The 15,473-nt window shown below is 38.3% G+C and overlaps 1 protein-coding gene across 5 annotated transcripts in view; it reads right to left on the minus strand.

Annotated features, from left to right (window-relative positions):
- VPS13C (vacuolar protein sorting 13 homolog C) overlaps positions 1-15,473 on the minus strand; it is a 555,353-nt gene that overhangs the window by 35,499 nt on the left and 504,381 nt on the right. For 4 of the 5 annotated variants that reach the window (XM_082257056.1, XM_082257055.1, XM_082257057.1 and 1 more), the window contains one exon: positions 10,455-10,569. In XM_082257056.1, the coding sequence (XP_082113182.1) occupies positions 10,455-10,569 (115 nt within the window). Of the gene's footprint in view, positions 1-5,928; positions 6,358-10,454; positions 10,570-15,473 lie in introns of those variants that run through there. The other variant, XM_082257058.1, reaches the window with a different exon arrangement.

The following is a 15,473-nucleotide window of genomic DNA, read 5'->3' on the forward strand; positions in this document are numbered from 1 at the left end:
GGCATGAGGACACTGAGGAATAGCCCACTGCTAAAGCATAGGTGAGCATTGTCTGCTATGGGAGTGTTGGATCTGAATAGTTAAATAGTATTTACTTTCCCCTGGACCTAAACAGGCCACGCAAGGGGCATCCCTACTGCAAGGGAGAACTTTTACTTTTCGGGGCTTTGGGCTTAAAGAAATACTATGAAATCACAGATTTACACAGATCCAGATGATTCAATTCACCTTTCTCACCTAATACTTTTGATTTGCGTATTTTTAGCGGCAAGACAAATCTGGCATTGGCCATAGACAAGTAGATTTATCAATCAATCTGACACAAGCTGCGATAGGTATTCATCCTCCCAAAATTAGTAGAACATAAATATAATTATTATTATTATTATTGGGTCTAGTCTGTTTTTACGTGAAAACATCTCAGCAGTGCCAGGTTTTTTTGGGATGCTGGAAGATTTTGTTTCTATTTGTTACCCAGACATAAACACCTGAACTTTGTCTTATTGCCTGAAAAATCAGCATGTTTACATGTTTTACAATTGGGCTTCACACAGCAGAGACAATATTGTGCTGGCTGAGTAACTTTTTTGAAAGGCCTGGATGTTCAGAGAGTTACAGAAGGGTGAGCAATACAGATGTCATAATATAAAATATGCACATTAGCTAATCACCTAACCTGCATCTACCAGCTGTGTCTGGCCACCATTTACTAAATATTTGGTTGATCACAACTGCAGTCTTTCTTCTGCCTACAAACACTAACATTCTTAGCCAAATATATTTACATTACTGTTAAGAATCTGCAAATGTAGTTACTATTGTGCTTACATAAAATTAGCTATAAATGTGCTTCAAGAAAAGGGTTTGAACTGGAAAAATAACATCTGTCATCAAAGCCTGATATTCATGTTTCTGTGATTTAACATATCACAGCACAAATAAGGTAACTGATCATTTTTACTGTACATGGCTGGTTGGTCTGCCTTGCACCGCAGCTGTTTTAAAAACTATATTTTTAAATATCATAAAAGGAAACCGACCTGTAGGTTACCCATCAACCATTATTTAATGTACAATTACCAAGCTCATCCAAATGGGAATAGAAAGATGCCTTAAATAAAGAATTATCATATACTGTATAGACCTATTATCAAAATTAAAATATTGCAAAATATAAAAATATTTAACGTTATCAAAGTAGCCAGACGATGCAAGCATAATTATGAAACCAGGCCACAGACAGCACAAAACCAGCTCAAAGTAGATATTGTGTCAGGTAGGTATCGCCCGTCATTATCTTATGTATGACATGTGTGGACATGTAGAATTTCTTGCTAATACGTTGACATGATGTGCATTCTACAGATTAAGGTTAGCTTCCTCAGACACAGTTATCCAAATGCACAAAAAACTCTAGGAACTAACTAAAGGACTTTCTCTGTACCATTAAGATAAAACATAAAAAAAAAAAAAAAAAAGGATTGTACAAAGCTTAAAATTATGTCTATAGCCTGAAATTAGACAAATTTATTCATATGTTTCTGTATTAGTATTGAAAGATTTTTTCGTTTATCCACCTTGCTGCAGCGGGGTGGATGAACAAAAAATTTTTTAAGAGTAATACAGAAACTATTGAATATATTTGTCAATTTGTGTTGATTATTTGTATATTTTCATGCTAAAGACACAATTTTAAACTTTGTACAATAAACATTTTTTTGATGTTTTATCTTAAAAGGTACCAGAAAGACCTTTATTTAGTTCCTAGGTTTTTTGTGCAGTATGTTGTCAGAATGTGGAACTGGACACAGATTATCCAAATGTAGAGGGTTCCCTTAAAAAAAAAAAAAGGATTGTACAAAGCTTAAAATTATGTCTATAGCCTGAAATTATACAAATATTCAACACAAATTGACAAATTTATTCATATGTTTCTGTATTAGTATTGAAAGATTTTTTCGTTTATCCACCTTGCTGCAGCGGGGTGGATGAACAAAAAAATTTTCAAGAGTAATACAGAAACTATTGAATATATTTGTCAATTTGTGTTGATTATTTGTATATTTTCATGCTAAAGACACAATTTTAAACTTTGTACAATAAACATTTTTTTGATGTTTTATCCTAAAAGGTACCAGAAAGACCTTTATTTAGTTCCTAGGGTTTTTTGTGCAGTATGTTGTCAGAATGTGGAACTGGACACAGATTATCCAAATGTAGAGGGTTACCTTAAAAAAAAAAAAAAAAAAAGGATTGTACAAAGCTTAAAATTATGTCTATAGCCTGAAATTATATAAATATTCAACACAAATTGACAAATTTATTCATATGTTTCTGTATTAGTATTGAAAGATTTTTTCGTTTATCCACCTTGCTGCAGCGGGGTGGATGAACAAAAAAATTTTCAAGAGTAATACAGAAACTATTGAATATATTTGTCAATTTGTGTTGATTATTTGTATATTTTCATGCTAAAGACACAATTTTAAACTTTGTACAATAAACATTTTTTTGATGTTTTATCCTAAAAGGTACCAGAAAGACCTTTATTTAGTTCCTAGGGTTTTTTTGTGCAGTATGTTGTCAGAATGTGGAACTGGACACAGATTATCCAAATGTAGAGGGTTACCTTAAAAAAAAAAAAAAAAGGATTGTACAAAGCTTAAAATTATGTCTATAGCCTGAAATTATACAAATATTCAACACAAATTGACAAATTTATTCATATGTTTCTGTATTAGTATTGAAAGATTTTTTCGTTTATCCACCTTGCTGCAGCGGGGTGGATGAACAAAAAAATTTTCAAGAGTAATACAGAAACTATTGAATATATTTGTCAATTTGTGTTGATTATTTGTATATTTTCATGCTAAAGACACAATTTTAAACTTTGTACAATAAACATTTTTTTGATGTTTTATCCTAAAAGGTACCAGAAAGACCTTTATTTAGTTCCTAGGGTTTTTTTGTGCAGTATGTTGTCAGAATGTGGAACTGGACACAGATTATCCAAATGTAGAGGGTTCCCTTATTGGCCCCTCCTCCCCCTTGTCATACACCTTAATAATGTGTGTTGTTTGAGGGTGCTGACGGGGGCTATTTAGTGGGAAGATGTCAGCAGGCATGTCTCTCCTGCAGTCCTCTCTGGGACTAACTACAACTTGCCTGCCAAATTGGAGGCTTTTGTCCGTGCATATTCATTCTTCTACCATTTGGTAAATATCTTTTCCCCTTATGGGAACTGTGATCTACCTGGGATAGACATTATCATGATGAAATTGTTGGGGCTATTTTGGAGGGTTTGCATATGCCTTTGTGTGTATGAACTGCCATCTTGACTCCCTTGTAACTATTTTTCCCTTCCTACTGTACTAATGCAGCATGAATCAATCTGGGGGCATGCAGGGACAGGATCTGTGAGAGGTGCACGACTGCTTTCAACAACTAATATATAAGCACTTAGTTGTTTGTAAGTACTAACCTATAATAAAAGGTTCAGATGCTATTCAGATATGTACACCTTTATTGGTTTATTATATTTTTGTGTATGATTTCTTTATATACGTTGTGTTTGAAGAAGCGAACTTTGATCTGCAAAAAATCCCTCCTCAGATCCCCTTAGGTCAGTTTACATAGGAAAATGATTGGTGACACTTACCGAAGATGGAAGGACAATATTTATTTGAAAATAAGTATTGGGAGGGGGTTTTAAGCTTTATGTGACCTGGATTTATAATCATGCTTGACCAATGCGATGACAAATCTTCTAATATCACAAATAATTCAGTGATATTAAAAATAGGATGAATTGTTGAGAGATTTGATAATAGGTGTATCTAGGATAATTTGTGATTTAAAAATTAACTACAGGGATGCTGACACCTCCACTAGTCTCCTAGTAAAATATCAACGAGAGAGTAACATCATTTAATCTATATAAATTTAGACAGTGCACCACCCATAAAATGATATGCAATTTTGGCTTGAGACCATTAAGACACAATATGTGCAGTCAAGAAAACATCTTTTCTTTTACCAAACAATTTCAGTTAATTTTAACAATGTTGCTTGTGCATGTACTGCCTCCCCCCCCCCCCCCCCCCCAAGGATGTAAAACCTGAGAAGTTCTTATAGGATAGCCCAAATATTAACAACCTGTATACCCATGAACTGAAGTATATATTTTTCCATGCTGTTACCCTGTATATCAAATTGGTTCTATATAATGGGAGTAAAAACAAAACCACCTGAGTTGGAGTATGGTCCTGTCAAACATTCCTGAATTCTAGATCTATGTTGAACTCCCAGTGGATTGTGCAAAGTTCAGACCTTTTCCTCTTTAATAACAAAGGAAGGCCTCTACCCTTATTTTTCACTAGCTACTACTAAGTTGATGACTACATTTTGCACAATACAATTATAACATATAGCTTACAGATACGCTAAAATTCCATTATCCCTTACTGCTACTCAAAATGTTTGTGAACCTATTGGAATGACTTGGATTTCTGCATGAGAGGCTCCTAAAATTAAATCTGATCTTCATGTAAGTCATGGTAATAATGACAGACTTCTTTAACAAACATGCACAACAATTTTGAAAAGAGGGTAATTGGATTTGAGAACTCCTATTAATGATATGAACGTATGTGTGATTTGATGGTTTGCCTTATGGAACGAGCAAACAAAATTAGAAGTGTTACATGCCCCAATCAAAATAATTTTCATGGGACCTCAGAAGAATAAAGGGGTGCATAAGACTGGAAAAGGAAAACAAGCATTTCTTTAAGCCTCAATGTTCATCGGTCCATAGTAATTGTCTACAAATTGAGGCAATATATTACTGTCACTACTCTCCCTCAGAAGTCACAATCCAGACCTCAACCAGATTGTTCTTTGTTAGGAATTCCAGAAATGATCAAAGAATGGATAAAGTTTTATAAGGAGGAATAGGTGACTTATTGGCAGCTACACAAAATGTTTGGTTATTGCTGATAAAGTTAAAGAACTAAAAATACAAAGAGTAAATAATAGAGAGTTAACATACTTTTTTATGCATAAATGTGAATGTTAAACAATAAGGTAAGGGTATTAAAGAGCTTTTGTGTTATTAGCTGCAGATATCCAGACAATTCCAACATATTCACATGCATTTTCTTTCAACAGTGTGAATGTACATATAAGTGTTTTTTTTTTTTTTTTTTTCACTTGTTATTGTTTAAAATGTGAACTAAACATTGAGACACTAAACATGGGTATACACCCATAGCTTTTTTTTTGTTAATCCAGCGGGTGATGTGGATGCAGGGATCTCTCCTGCTGAGCTATTGTATTCTGACAAAGGGCACTCGCCTCCTGCCATAACACACTGGTCAGTGCTCGCAGCCACTGGCTGTGAGTGCCGATTGAATGCTGGATTTTTAGCACAACTGTCTGACAGAAGCATGTCGTTAGAGCAGCTTCTGTTGAACAGAGAAGATTACACATATACCAAAAGCCTGCCGGATCCTGCTGAACCAGCCAACGCTATGTACGTGTGTAACTGGCTTAACTCTCATGGACACTCTACAGAAACACATGGGAGAATTAATTACACCCAATTCTTACATTCTAGTCTGAATTACACCCAATTCTTACATCCTGGTCTGAATTACACCCAATTCTTACATCTTAGTCTGAATTACACCCAATCCTTGCATCCTGGTCTGAATTACACCCAATCCTTGCATCCTGGTCTTATGTCCTTGAATCTTTAGATGTGCTTTTTTTAAAGTGATGTCAGAGGCTATACTCATTCCCATATCCCCATGGAAGAAACTGAAGTACAAAACAATAAAAAACCCCTAAGCTTTTTTTAAAGCATACTATTTAAAAGAGGTAAAGTCAGAAAAATCGAAGATCAAAAGAGCTACAGTTATAGGCAAAACATACCATCCAAAACATTCTGTCCAGGCACAAATAGGAATATCTATACTCAAAGAATATACCAACAAGGCACGCACATTTGACACCAGAATAATTATAATCAATACAAGACTTTGAAAATCAGAATTTCACCTGTAATACATAACTACATATGTGTAGCAGCAATTGCTTTAGATGACACAAATGATTAATACAGTACATATAAAGTATATAATGCAATGGGATCATATACTAAAAGCATCTATGCTGGAAAGAGTCTAAAGGAGGTTACATTGTGCATATGGAAGAAGCCATGGGTTAATGAAGTGCTTAAGACCAATGGGTCCTGGTTCTTAGCGTGAAATCCATCCTAAACATGAACAGAATGGAACTGTGGAAATTAGAATGAAGATAAGGAAAAAAGTAATTTACTCTCCTTCATTCCAGTTATTGCTGCATATGTGAAAAAAGAAAGAAAGAAGATAGACAACAAAGTTAGACATTTTTTTTTTTAGCTTACTCACTTCTTGGTATAAGTCTCCTTCACATACAGACATTATACTAAATATTGTGTAAAGCACAGAGCCACCACTGGGCCAATATGCATCTAAAGGTCTACTAGAATCAAACAGAACCAATTTAAAATTATTTCTTAATATTATATCTACAGGCGTTATAACACAGTGTCAGAAATAGTTAAAGCTGGACTCTGGGATAAGGAAATGTGTAAACACAAGCGGCTGGTATTTTTCTTTCAATATTGGTGTGCCTTGTGTATTTATTTCAGATCTGTGCAGTAATCCAATGTGAAATGTTGCCTCTATGCAGGAGCTTCCTGTAATGAAGACACTGCTCCTCTCTCTCTCTCCTTGTGGAGGGTGATTGGTCTTGTATCTGCCCCCCCCCTCCTTCTGTAGTAGGCGGGGCCTATTGGGTCTCTTCCACAGCTCTGCTATCTGCAAGGGCTATGCACAGTGATAATGTCACCATTACGTTTACAATTGAATGTCTAGGTTTGCAAAGGCAGTTGGTGCACACAGATTTAAAGCATAACTCCACTTTTGTTGAGAGAAAAACATTGCCCTCTGGGTGATTTGTGTACATTGCAAGGATTATAACAACCTTTGTTGCAGATTCCTACCTTTTGCCCCATCTCACTGCATTTTTAGAAAATTACAGCGGCTGCAGATTGGAAAGGAAAGGTACATTTTTAATAACATTCAATTACAATATGACTTGTGTCGCAATTGTATACGCTATATTATATTTTTTATTTATTTGCTTTTTTTCCCCCCCACGAAAGTGGAGTTACCCTTTGGATTAATCTTTCCATGCCCAGATTTCAGCTTTGATGTTAAATAATGCGTTGGCTGTACCGGTGGTGCCGATTCTGGATCCCTATCACTTCAGCCTCCCTGCATCACTACGGTTTCCTGTACTGATGTAGGGTCAAGTAGGATAGGCCACAGAGCACAGATGGGGAACAGGCTTCCGACACATTAAGGCATGGAACTGTTGGATGAAGAAGACTCATCACACTTTGAGAGGGAGCAAAGATTAGCACTGCAGGTAGGTATCAACAATGTTCTTTTACAGGCACTGTGTTAATTTATTTGGAGGAGACAGGGTCACCTTAATAAAACCCAGACCAGAGCAATTGCTAAATAATGTTGGAATAGGATATCCTTCAAAAACAATACTTTTTGTTTTCAGCTACACTGCACATGGCATACCAGAGAGCTAAACCAAATAAATACACTAAGGTTGGGCTGTAGAGTTGGAAAACCCCAAAACGTTAAAACCTAGCTCCAGTTTTACCAAGCATATTATAATCTTATAAATGAGCAAAAGTAAACCCTAGAGAAAAAGGAAGCTCCAAATACTATCTGCCCTCTTTCCCCCAGGAAGAATTCTTCCTGTTCCTGCTACAAGCTAAAATGGGACAAGAAAGAACTCATAACTGAGAAAGTGGTAGGCAATTTAAACTCTTACTGTTCCTGTAACCTTGCAGGTAGTTGGGTCTGCACTCTAGATGTGCTATTGTAGAATATTAACAAAATTCACTAATAGCAATTGCTCAGACTCTGGAATAAAGGGCATGTATAATGTATTTCTCACAAGTACAGATTTGTTCTTGTGAGATGTGTACATGCTTTGTTTTTCTTTACAGCAATTTTGGACATTACTCTTACATTTTTTAAAGCCATTCTATACTTTTTAGACATGTGAACAGCGGAAACATTTGTTTAGTTTAAAACAGATTTGTTATGTTACTAATTTAGTTTTGTTAATTCATTTTTGAATTTAGTTTAGTTTTGTTTAATCTAGTTTAGTTTAAATTTAGTTCTGTTTATTAATTTTCTAACGAATTCCAAATTTTCAGATCAATTTGAATTTGGATCACTTGAATAATTATCGACCGATCCAAATTCTGTGTGAAGAATAGCTGGTTGTTAGGGAGCGGGCCGGGAAGCCGGCCACTACGTCCTTAACATCCGATGACTCATCAGCTCTCAGTGGGCTTCCCCGAAGAGAGTTGAAATGTAAACAAAATAATGCTGACAATAGAAAGGTCAGAAAGATACAGCATGCTCTGGTATAGATTTTTTTTGGGGGGGGGGGGCTGGCACCCAGAAGAGTAGATTTTGGCACCAGCGAGGTGCTAATTATGCTCTAATTCAACCTTCCTTAGTAACTCCTGCTGAGATATCAGCCACACAGGCAGTTACCTGCATTTTACTAAAAGAGTACACGGACTGAAAGAATTGCATTGTGACAAGGAACAGTAACGCACAACCCCTGTACGGAACTTTTCAGCACAATGCAGAGCTTGATAATGTTATGAGCTGGCTCTATGTACATATAGAATTACAAACTACACATAGAATCAAGGTTATATAAATAAATGAAAAATAACTCACATTGACACACTTTATTAACACCAAGCTGATCTCCCTTTACATGCATATGTGAAAAAGATTGAAAAGACTATACATTCCCTTTAAACTTGAAATAAGTAAATGTATCATAAAATAAAAGACTCTGGAATTAAATCAATTCTAAATATATGAACCAGGACACCATTTTGCACACATGGACAATTTAACAAATTCTTACAATGACCGATTTTAGAAAAAGTAAATACATCTTTGCCACAAATTCCAATCTAGCTGAGCAACAGCATTATAAATAAACATAACTGTCTAGATATTATTGGAGAATACTGAAACCCCAAGTTATGTGAGGTTTACATAAGGATAGCAGCTGACACAATTTTAAATCCCATTAAAAAACGCATAGGTTGTATGTAGTTGCAATGTTTTATTAAAGTGAAACTCTAGCTAAAACTGTTTGTACAGAATCCAGAAACCTCAGTTTTTTTTTCTGTAGTCTCCTCTGAGGTGTTTTCCCATATCCTCCTATTGGAGCAAGGCAAATCTCCCCAATGGTGTAGAGATAGTAAATATAATCATAACATTTCTAACCTTTCCCAAGTTGCTAATTGTGAGCTGTACTAAAGGCTACCTAGCAAACAGACAGACACAGGTTTGCGATCTAGCCATTAATGGATCAGACGGGACGGGACCGGTTGTGATGGTTTGTTTTTGCCCATGTACAGACAGAAGTTGCTGTTAAAATTTACTATGAGTATGTCATTAAAATGACAAATCAACAAAAAAACACATTCTCTCTAAGGCCTAGTTCACACTTGTGTGATTTCAGATGCGACTTGAGGCTCACAGGATTGCATTACAATGGAAATCACATTGGTTTCAATAGTGCGCATTCCCATCAATGCAGCACAGCACCATTTTGGAAAATTGTATTGTGTGATTCCAGAGGGATTTTAGCCACATAGAGTAGAATCAAGTCGTACTACACAAATCAAACCATATAAAAGGCTACCAATAAAAACTGGTGGCATGGTGTGGACACCACAGGGAATATTTGGAATTATACATGGGCTCTCACTTTGCCTTAGTCCCTGGTTTTTATTGATAATGTTCTCCTCAGAAATTTGTGATACCAACGTTAATACTTGTTAAAGCTTTAGGCCCCTTTCACACAGGCGGACCGTTCAGATCCGCCTGTCCGTTTTTTTGGCGGATCTGAACGGATGCCCCATGCATCTCAATGGGGCATCGGATGTCAGCGGAGACATGTCCGCTGACATCCAACCCGTCAAACCTGGACGGATGGAAACCCTATTTTCCATCCGTCCAGCAGAGGGGATGGGATCGGATGAGAACGAACAGACGGTCCGTTCCCATCCGATTCCCCCATAGAGAACAGCGAGGACCTGATAGCTCTGTCTGCCCACACAGCGCGGAGACAGAGCTGCCATCCGCCTGCTCAGCGGGGGATTGGCGGATCGATCCCCCCGCTTAGAAAAATGGAGTCCGCCGACGGACTCCCCTGTGTGAAAGGGGCCTTGTTTATGATAGAAGTGCATCAGAATTCCTGATATTAGGACAGACAAACAGATACATGACAGACACAAATCTAAAGCCTACTACTGCCAACAGAATCTGTACGGTTTATGAACCTACCTCAAATAAGTTCAGACCCTGAGCTTCATGTTGATTGTATGGTCGAATTATTCCATCTTCATGAATGAAACGAGGCGGTCGAAGAGGAGTTACATCTTCAGTAGATTCTGCTACTCTGAAGGTATACGGGAAAAAGAGACATATGAAAACACTTTACTAAGATATTAGCCAATTGTTTCTGTTATGCAAGTAAAGCTGGCCATAAACATATAGCAAAAAATTGCTACACAGCACAAATGGGCGAATCTTCCACTTGCAGCTACTGTATCAGGACAGCAGTCCCTGCCAGCTGTTAGAATACCCGAACAACACATGCACCTTAAAAAATGCAGGCGCTGTTTAGCTGACAATTTTCAACACAACTTCTGATTTTTAAATCAAGGGATGTTGGGTTAATCAGGAAGCGGATGAAATTAGCTCTGTGTATGGCCAGCTTTAGTTGCCTACCTGATATAAAAGCAATCAAAATTTGTTTTATTATATGAACCTTAAAAAACAGACAGCATGTGTAAAAAGTATCCTTCTTCTAAGACAGTGGTCTCCAAATTGTGGCCTGTGAGCTGGATACAGCACTTGGGGAACTTTTCCTTCCACTGAAACATGGCACTATTCCTCACACTGACACCAACAATGGGGCATATTTTCTTTCACTGACGCCAAAGCTGAGGCATACTTCCTCTCACTAACACCAAAGATGGGGCACTTATCCTCCCCCACTGACACAAACAATGAGGCACCACTCCTTTTTATGACACCAACTGTGGATCATTATTCCAACTTACAACAATGATGGGGCATAATTTCTCCCACTGACACCAAAGATGAGGCATTATTTCTTCCACTGATGCGAACAATGTTCTACTATTCCTCTCACTAATACCTATCATGGGGCGCTATTCCTCATCCTCCTGACCAAAGGCATTAGGTAGTTTTTTTTTTTTTTTTTTACTCCCATTGACCACCAAGCCTGAGGCATTGAATACTCCCCACTGATGCTGAAGCATTTTCTAATCCCACTGGCCACAGTCCGGCCCTCTTAATGTCTGAAGGACAATAAATTAGCCCTTTATACAGTACGTTTGGAGACCCTGTTGTAAGAGATATTATTATAAATTATATTAAAAGAAAAGCACAGGCTTTGCAAAAAAGAGAAAAAAGATTATGCTCACCTAGGTGGATGCAGTATCGATATGATGCTGCATCTGTCCCCTTCCAACTCTGCAGTGAGAAGTGATCAAAGACAACGATCGCTCAGTTCTCCCTCTCTGCTTTGAGCAGAGAGTTGTGACTGTCAGTCAGCAGCTCTCTGCTCTCCCCTCCAGTGCTCACTGGAACGCTGGGCTGGCTCAGGCTCTCTCAGATGGCGGAGAGGCTGAGCCAGGTGCTGGTCCAGGCTTCTTAATGGATCCCGACCATATGGTCGGGATCTTTTCAGAGCCTTGACTGACACTGTGATGTCAACCGACAGTAGGCTTTAACAGGAGTACAGAACGAACTGCACTCCTGTTAACAAGAGAAATACAGTCAAACAAGTATTTGGCTGTACTTTTCCTTTAAGGGTTACTTCACTTTTATTGACTATTGCCAAAAACATCCTCAAACATTACTGCGTACTCTGTACTTTAGCATGCACAGCTCTGTTTTTATAAAAGAATGCTTACTTTTCCACTTGCTTATTTCACTCCTCTCCACTCTCCATTCTGCAGATGGCAGGACATACAGAGCATTGGATTTTCAGAAACTCACGAGCACTCCTTGCTTCATTCCCCACCCATGCATACGCAGTCTGCTTTCTAATCCTTTTCACAAAACGCTGAGCTTCGAAAGAGAGTGGACTGCATATGTGTGGGTAGAGAACACAGCCAAGTACAATTGATTACTTTTCGGGCTTGCGCATCCAATGCTCGATACGTACTGCTATCTGCAGGACAGATAGGAGAGGACATTAAAATGAGCATCTGAAATTTTTGTACTGATCATAAAATCCTTTTCTCTGAAGTTCATCGACAAGACGCAGCTCCATATCTTCTTAGACCATTGGATTATGCTCCTCCAATCAGGAATAGGACACTAGGCAGGAAAAAGCTTTACCACGCCTATTGGGGCTGTCCCTGCAGGCATATTCCCACACACACTGCTACAGCAGCCAGTTTCATTGCAAGCAATGTTTAGAAGACAAAAACACCCCACACACTCAGAAGCAGAGGGCCAGGTGCTGTGTCTGTCGATGAACTTCAGAGAAAAGGATTTGACGGTAAGTACAAAAATCCAGTTTTCTCCATCGTTCATCGACAGACGCAGCTCCATATCTTCTTAGACCATTGGGATGTCCCAAAGCAGTATTTCCATGAGGGGTGGGAAGACAACGCAAAAAAGAACGTAACTTCTCAAAGGCTAAACCTAGCCAACCAGGAAATATGGAGCTCAACCAGGAACAACTGGAGTTCACCTAGCAAAAACATACACCTCCAAAGAGAACAAAAAAGATTTGCTTTAAAAAGCAGCCTGCAAAACCTTGCAGCCAAAGGAGGCATCCGAAGATGCCAACACATCAACTTTGTAGAATTTCGTGAACGCATGCACAGACGACCAAGTTGCCGCTTTGCAAACTTGCATCACTGACGCCTGATGGCGAAAAGCCCAAGAGGCACTCAGCACTCTAGTAAAATGGGCCTTCACTGGGAAAGGAAGAACCGTCTGTCTGATCCACCTGGAAATGGTCGGAGCAGACGCAGCCAATCCCTTACGAGGGACAAAAAGAGTATCTGAAAGACTCAGTAACCGCCAGGTAAACCCTGATTGCTCAAACCACATCCAAATAATGCAAGGCAATTTCCTTAGGATGCTTGGTCTTGGGACAGAGTGAAGGAAGCACAATAGAGTACCTCTTTAGCTCTGTGGACCACCAAATAAGGTGAACGGCAGGACAAAGCCGCCAATTCAGACACTCTGTAAGCAGAAGTGATAACCACCAAAAAGGCAACCTTCTGAGACAATGAAGGCAGAGGAATCTCCCGAATGTTTTCCAAAGGAGGCTTTTGCAGAACAGATAATACCAGATTTAGATCCCACTGAGGTAGCGGGGATCGCCTCAGAAGAGCCATATGGCGCACTCCCTGAATGAATTTACGAATCAAGGCATGCGTAGCTAAGGGGAGTTGAAAATATATCACCAAGGCCAACACTTGGCCTTTGATAGTGCCCAAAGCCAGCTGCTGTTCAGCCCCTTTCTGCAGAAAGCCAAAAACCCTAGCAAATTTCCCTATTATTGCTAAGACCGAAGTCCCAGCAGGGAACTAGGTCCCATTCCTAAACTAGGCAGAAACAAACTGGCTGCTGTAGGGGTGGGGTTATGCCTGCAGGGAGAGCCCCCATAGGCTTGGTAAAGCTTTTTCCTGCCTAGTGTCCTATTCCTGATTGGAGGAGCATAACCCAATGGTCTAAGAAGATATAGAGCTGTGTCTGTCGATAAACGATAGAGAAAGTAAGCATTCTTCTACAAAACAAAGCACTGTGTAATATACTGAGGTTGCTGTAATTAATCATAAGAATGTTTTTGGTAAGTCAGTAAAAGTTAACTAACCCTTTATATAACCTAAGTCATAGATTATTGACCACACAGAATTGGCTGTAGCTAAATTCTAGACACTGATAAGTAAATTTTTGATCCGTATTATTAAAATCCCAGCTTTTTTCCCAACAATATTTCCAAACACTTATTAACAATTGCTTCCAAAGCATTCTGCTAAAAATCTGGTTGAGAATAAAGATTCCAGGATGTTAGGACATGATAATTGCCATTCTAAGGAATTCTAATGAAAAAAACATCATTATCTAAGTCTTCCAATTATGTTGTTTTTGTAAGTGTTTAAAAGGAATAATATAGACATTTAAAAGAAAAGCTGTTATAAGACATAAAAGGGTCTGCCTTTGCTAGGGGATTTCTGGCTAGCTAGTCTCAGGATTCCTAACTTTATCAGAACGCCTGATCTACATACTTGTTCCAAGTATTAAAACCAAAGGGTCAGCATGAGAACCAGGAAACTAGCATTTTCAAAAAGAGAACAGCAAAGTCAGCCCCTGAATTTCTCACTGGGCAGAGTTTTGTTAAGTCCATATACCTCACACCTAAAACTGGATGAAAAGCTTACAGTTATTTGGGAACTTTACCCATACCAACTTGATAAAAAAATAATGTTCTTTAGCAAGGACCATACATTCCATGCTATCAAAATTAGTGTGTGCTGTAAATTGTCTCCAGCATTGCTCCTGTTTCTTTTCTTGCTGGAGGCTGAGTATTTTGTTGAAGCCCAGAGCCCCTGAACAGCAGTAAATCATAAAGCGGAATTAAACCCATCGATTTAATGGTTTTAAAAAAACAATTATATTCCCAGAATGTTGGGATTGCTAACTGTCACATTTGCTTGTGTCCTCAACCATACTTGTCAATGGTCAAATGGCTGGTGGCATAACTGATCACATGTGCAAGCACACCATGGCAGTTGCAGATCAAACAGAAACATCTTCCTTGACTGCACAGGATAGGAGGCTTTAATTCCGCTTTAGGGCTGTCAGCAGATCGGCCTCTACAAACTCAGCAGTGCCTGAAAATGGAGAGCAACCAAGCTTGTGCAAAGCAGGGTGAGACAGTGTATTACTGGATTTTAAACAGTATAGACACTTCTTTTTAATGTTTTACATAGATATACCTGCAAAAGGGGCCAGCCTAAAATGATCTAGCAGGACTTAATTTTCTGATTAAAGTTCCACTTTAAAGAATTTCCATATACCACAGCCTCTGAGATTTATGGGCGTTACAATAATTACACATTCTTCAACACTTTGCATTTATTTGCTTTGGAGATTTTTAAAACACTTATCAGACTCTCTCACACGACAAAGAAAAAGCTTTACAGAAAGGAGTAATTTTAAACAAGCTTTTGACAGGCAGATGTACATCCATTAGACAAACACAAACCAAATGTTACTAGGCATCTGCTTAATAAAGCTTACAATCTA

Source organism: Pelophylax lessonae (assembly GCF_965119305.1).
Source record: "Pelophylax lessonae genome assembly, chromosome: 4".
Classification (NCBI taxonomy): Eukaryota; Metazoa; Chordata; class Amphibia; order Anura; family Ranidae; genus Pelophylax; species Pelophylax lessonae.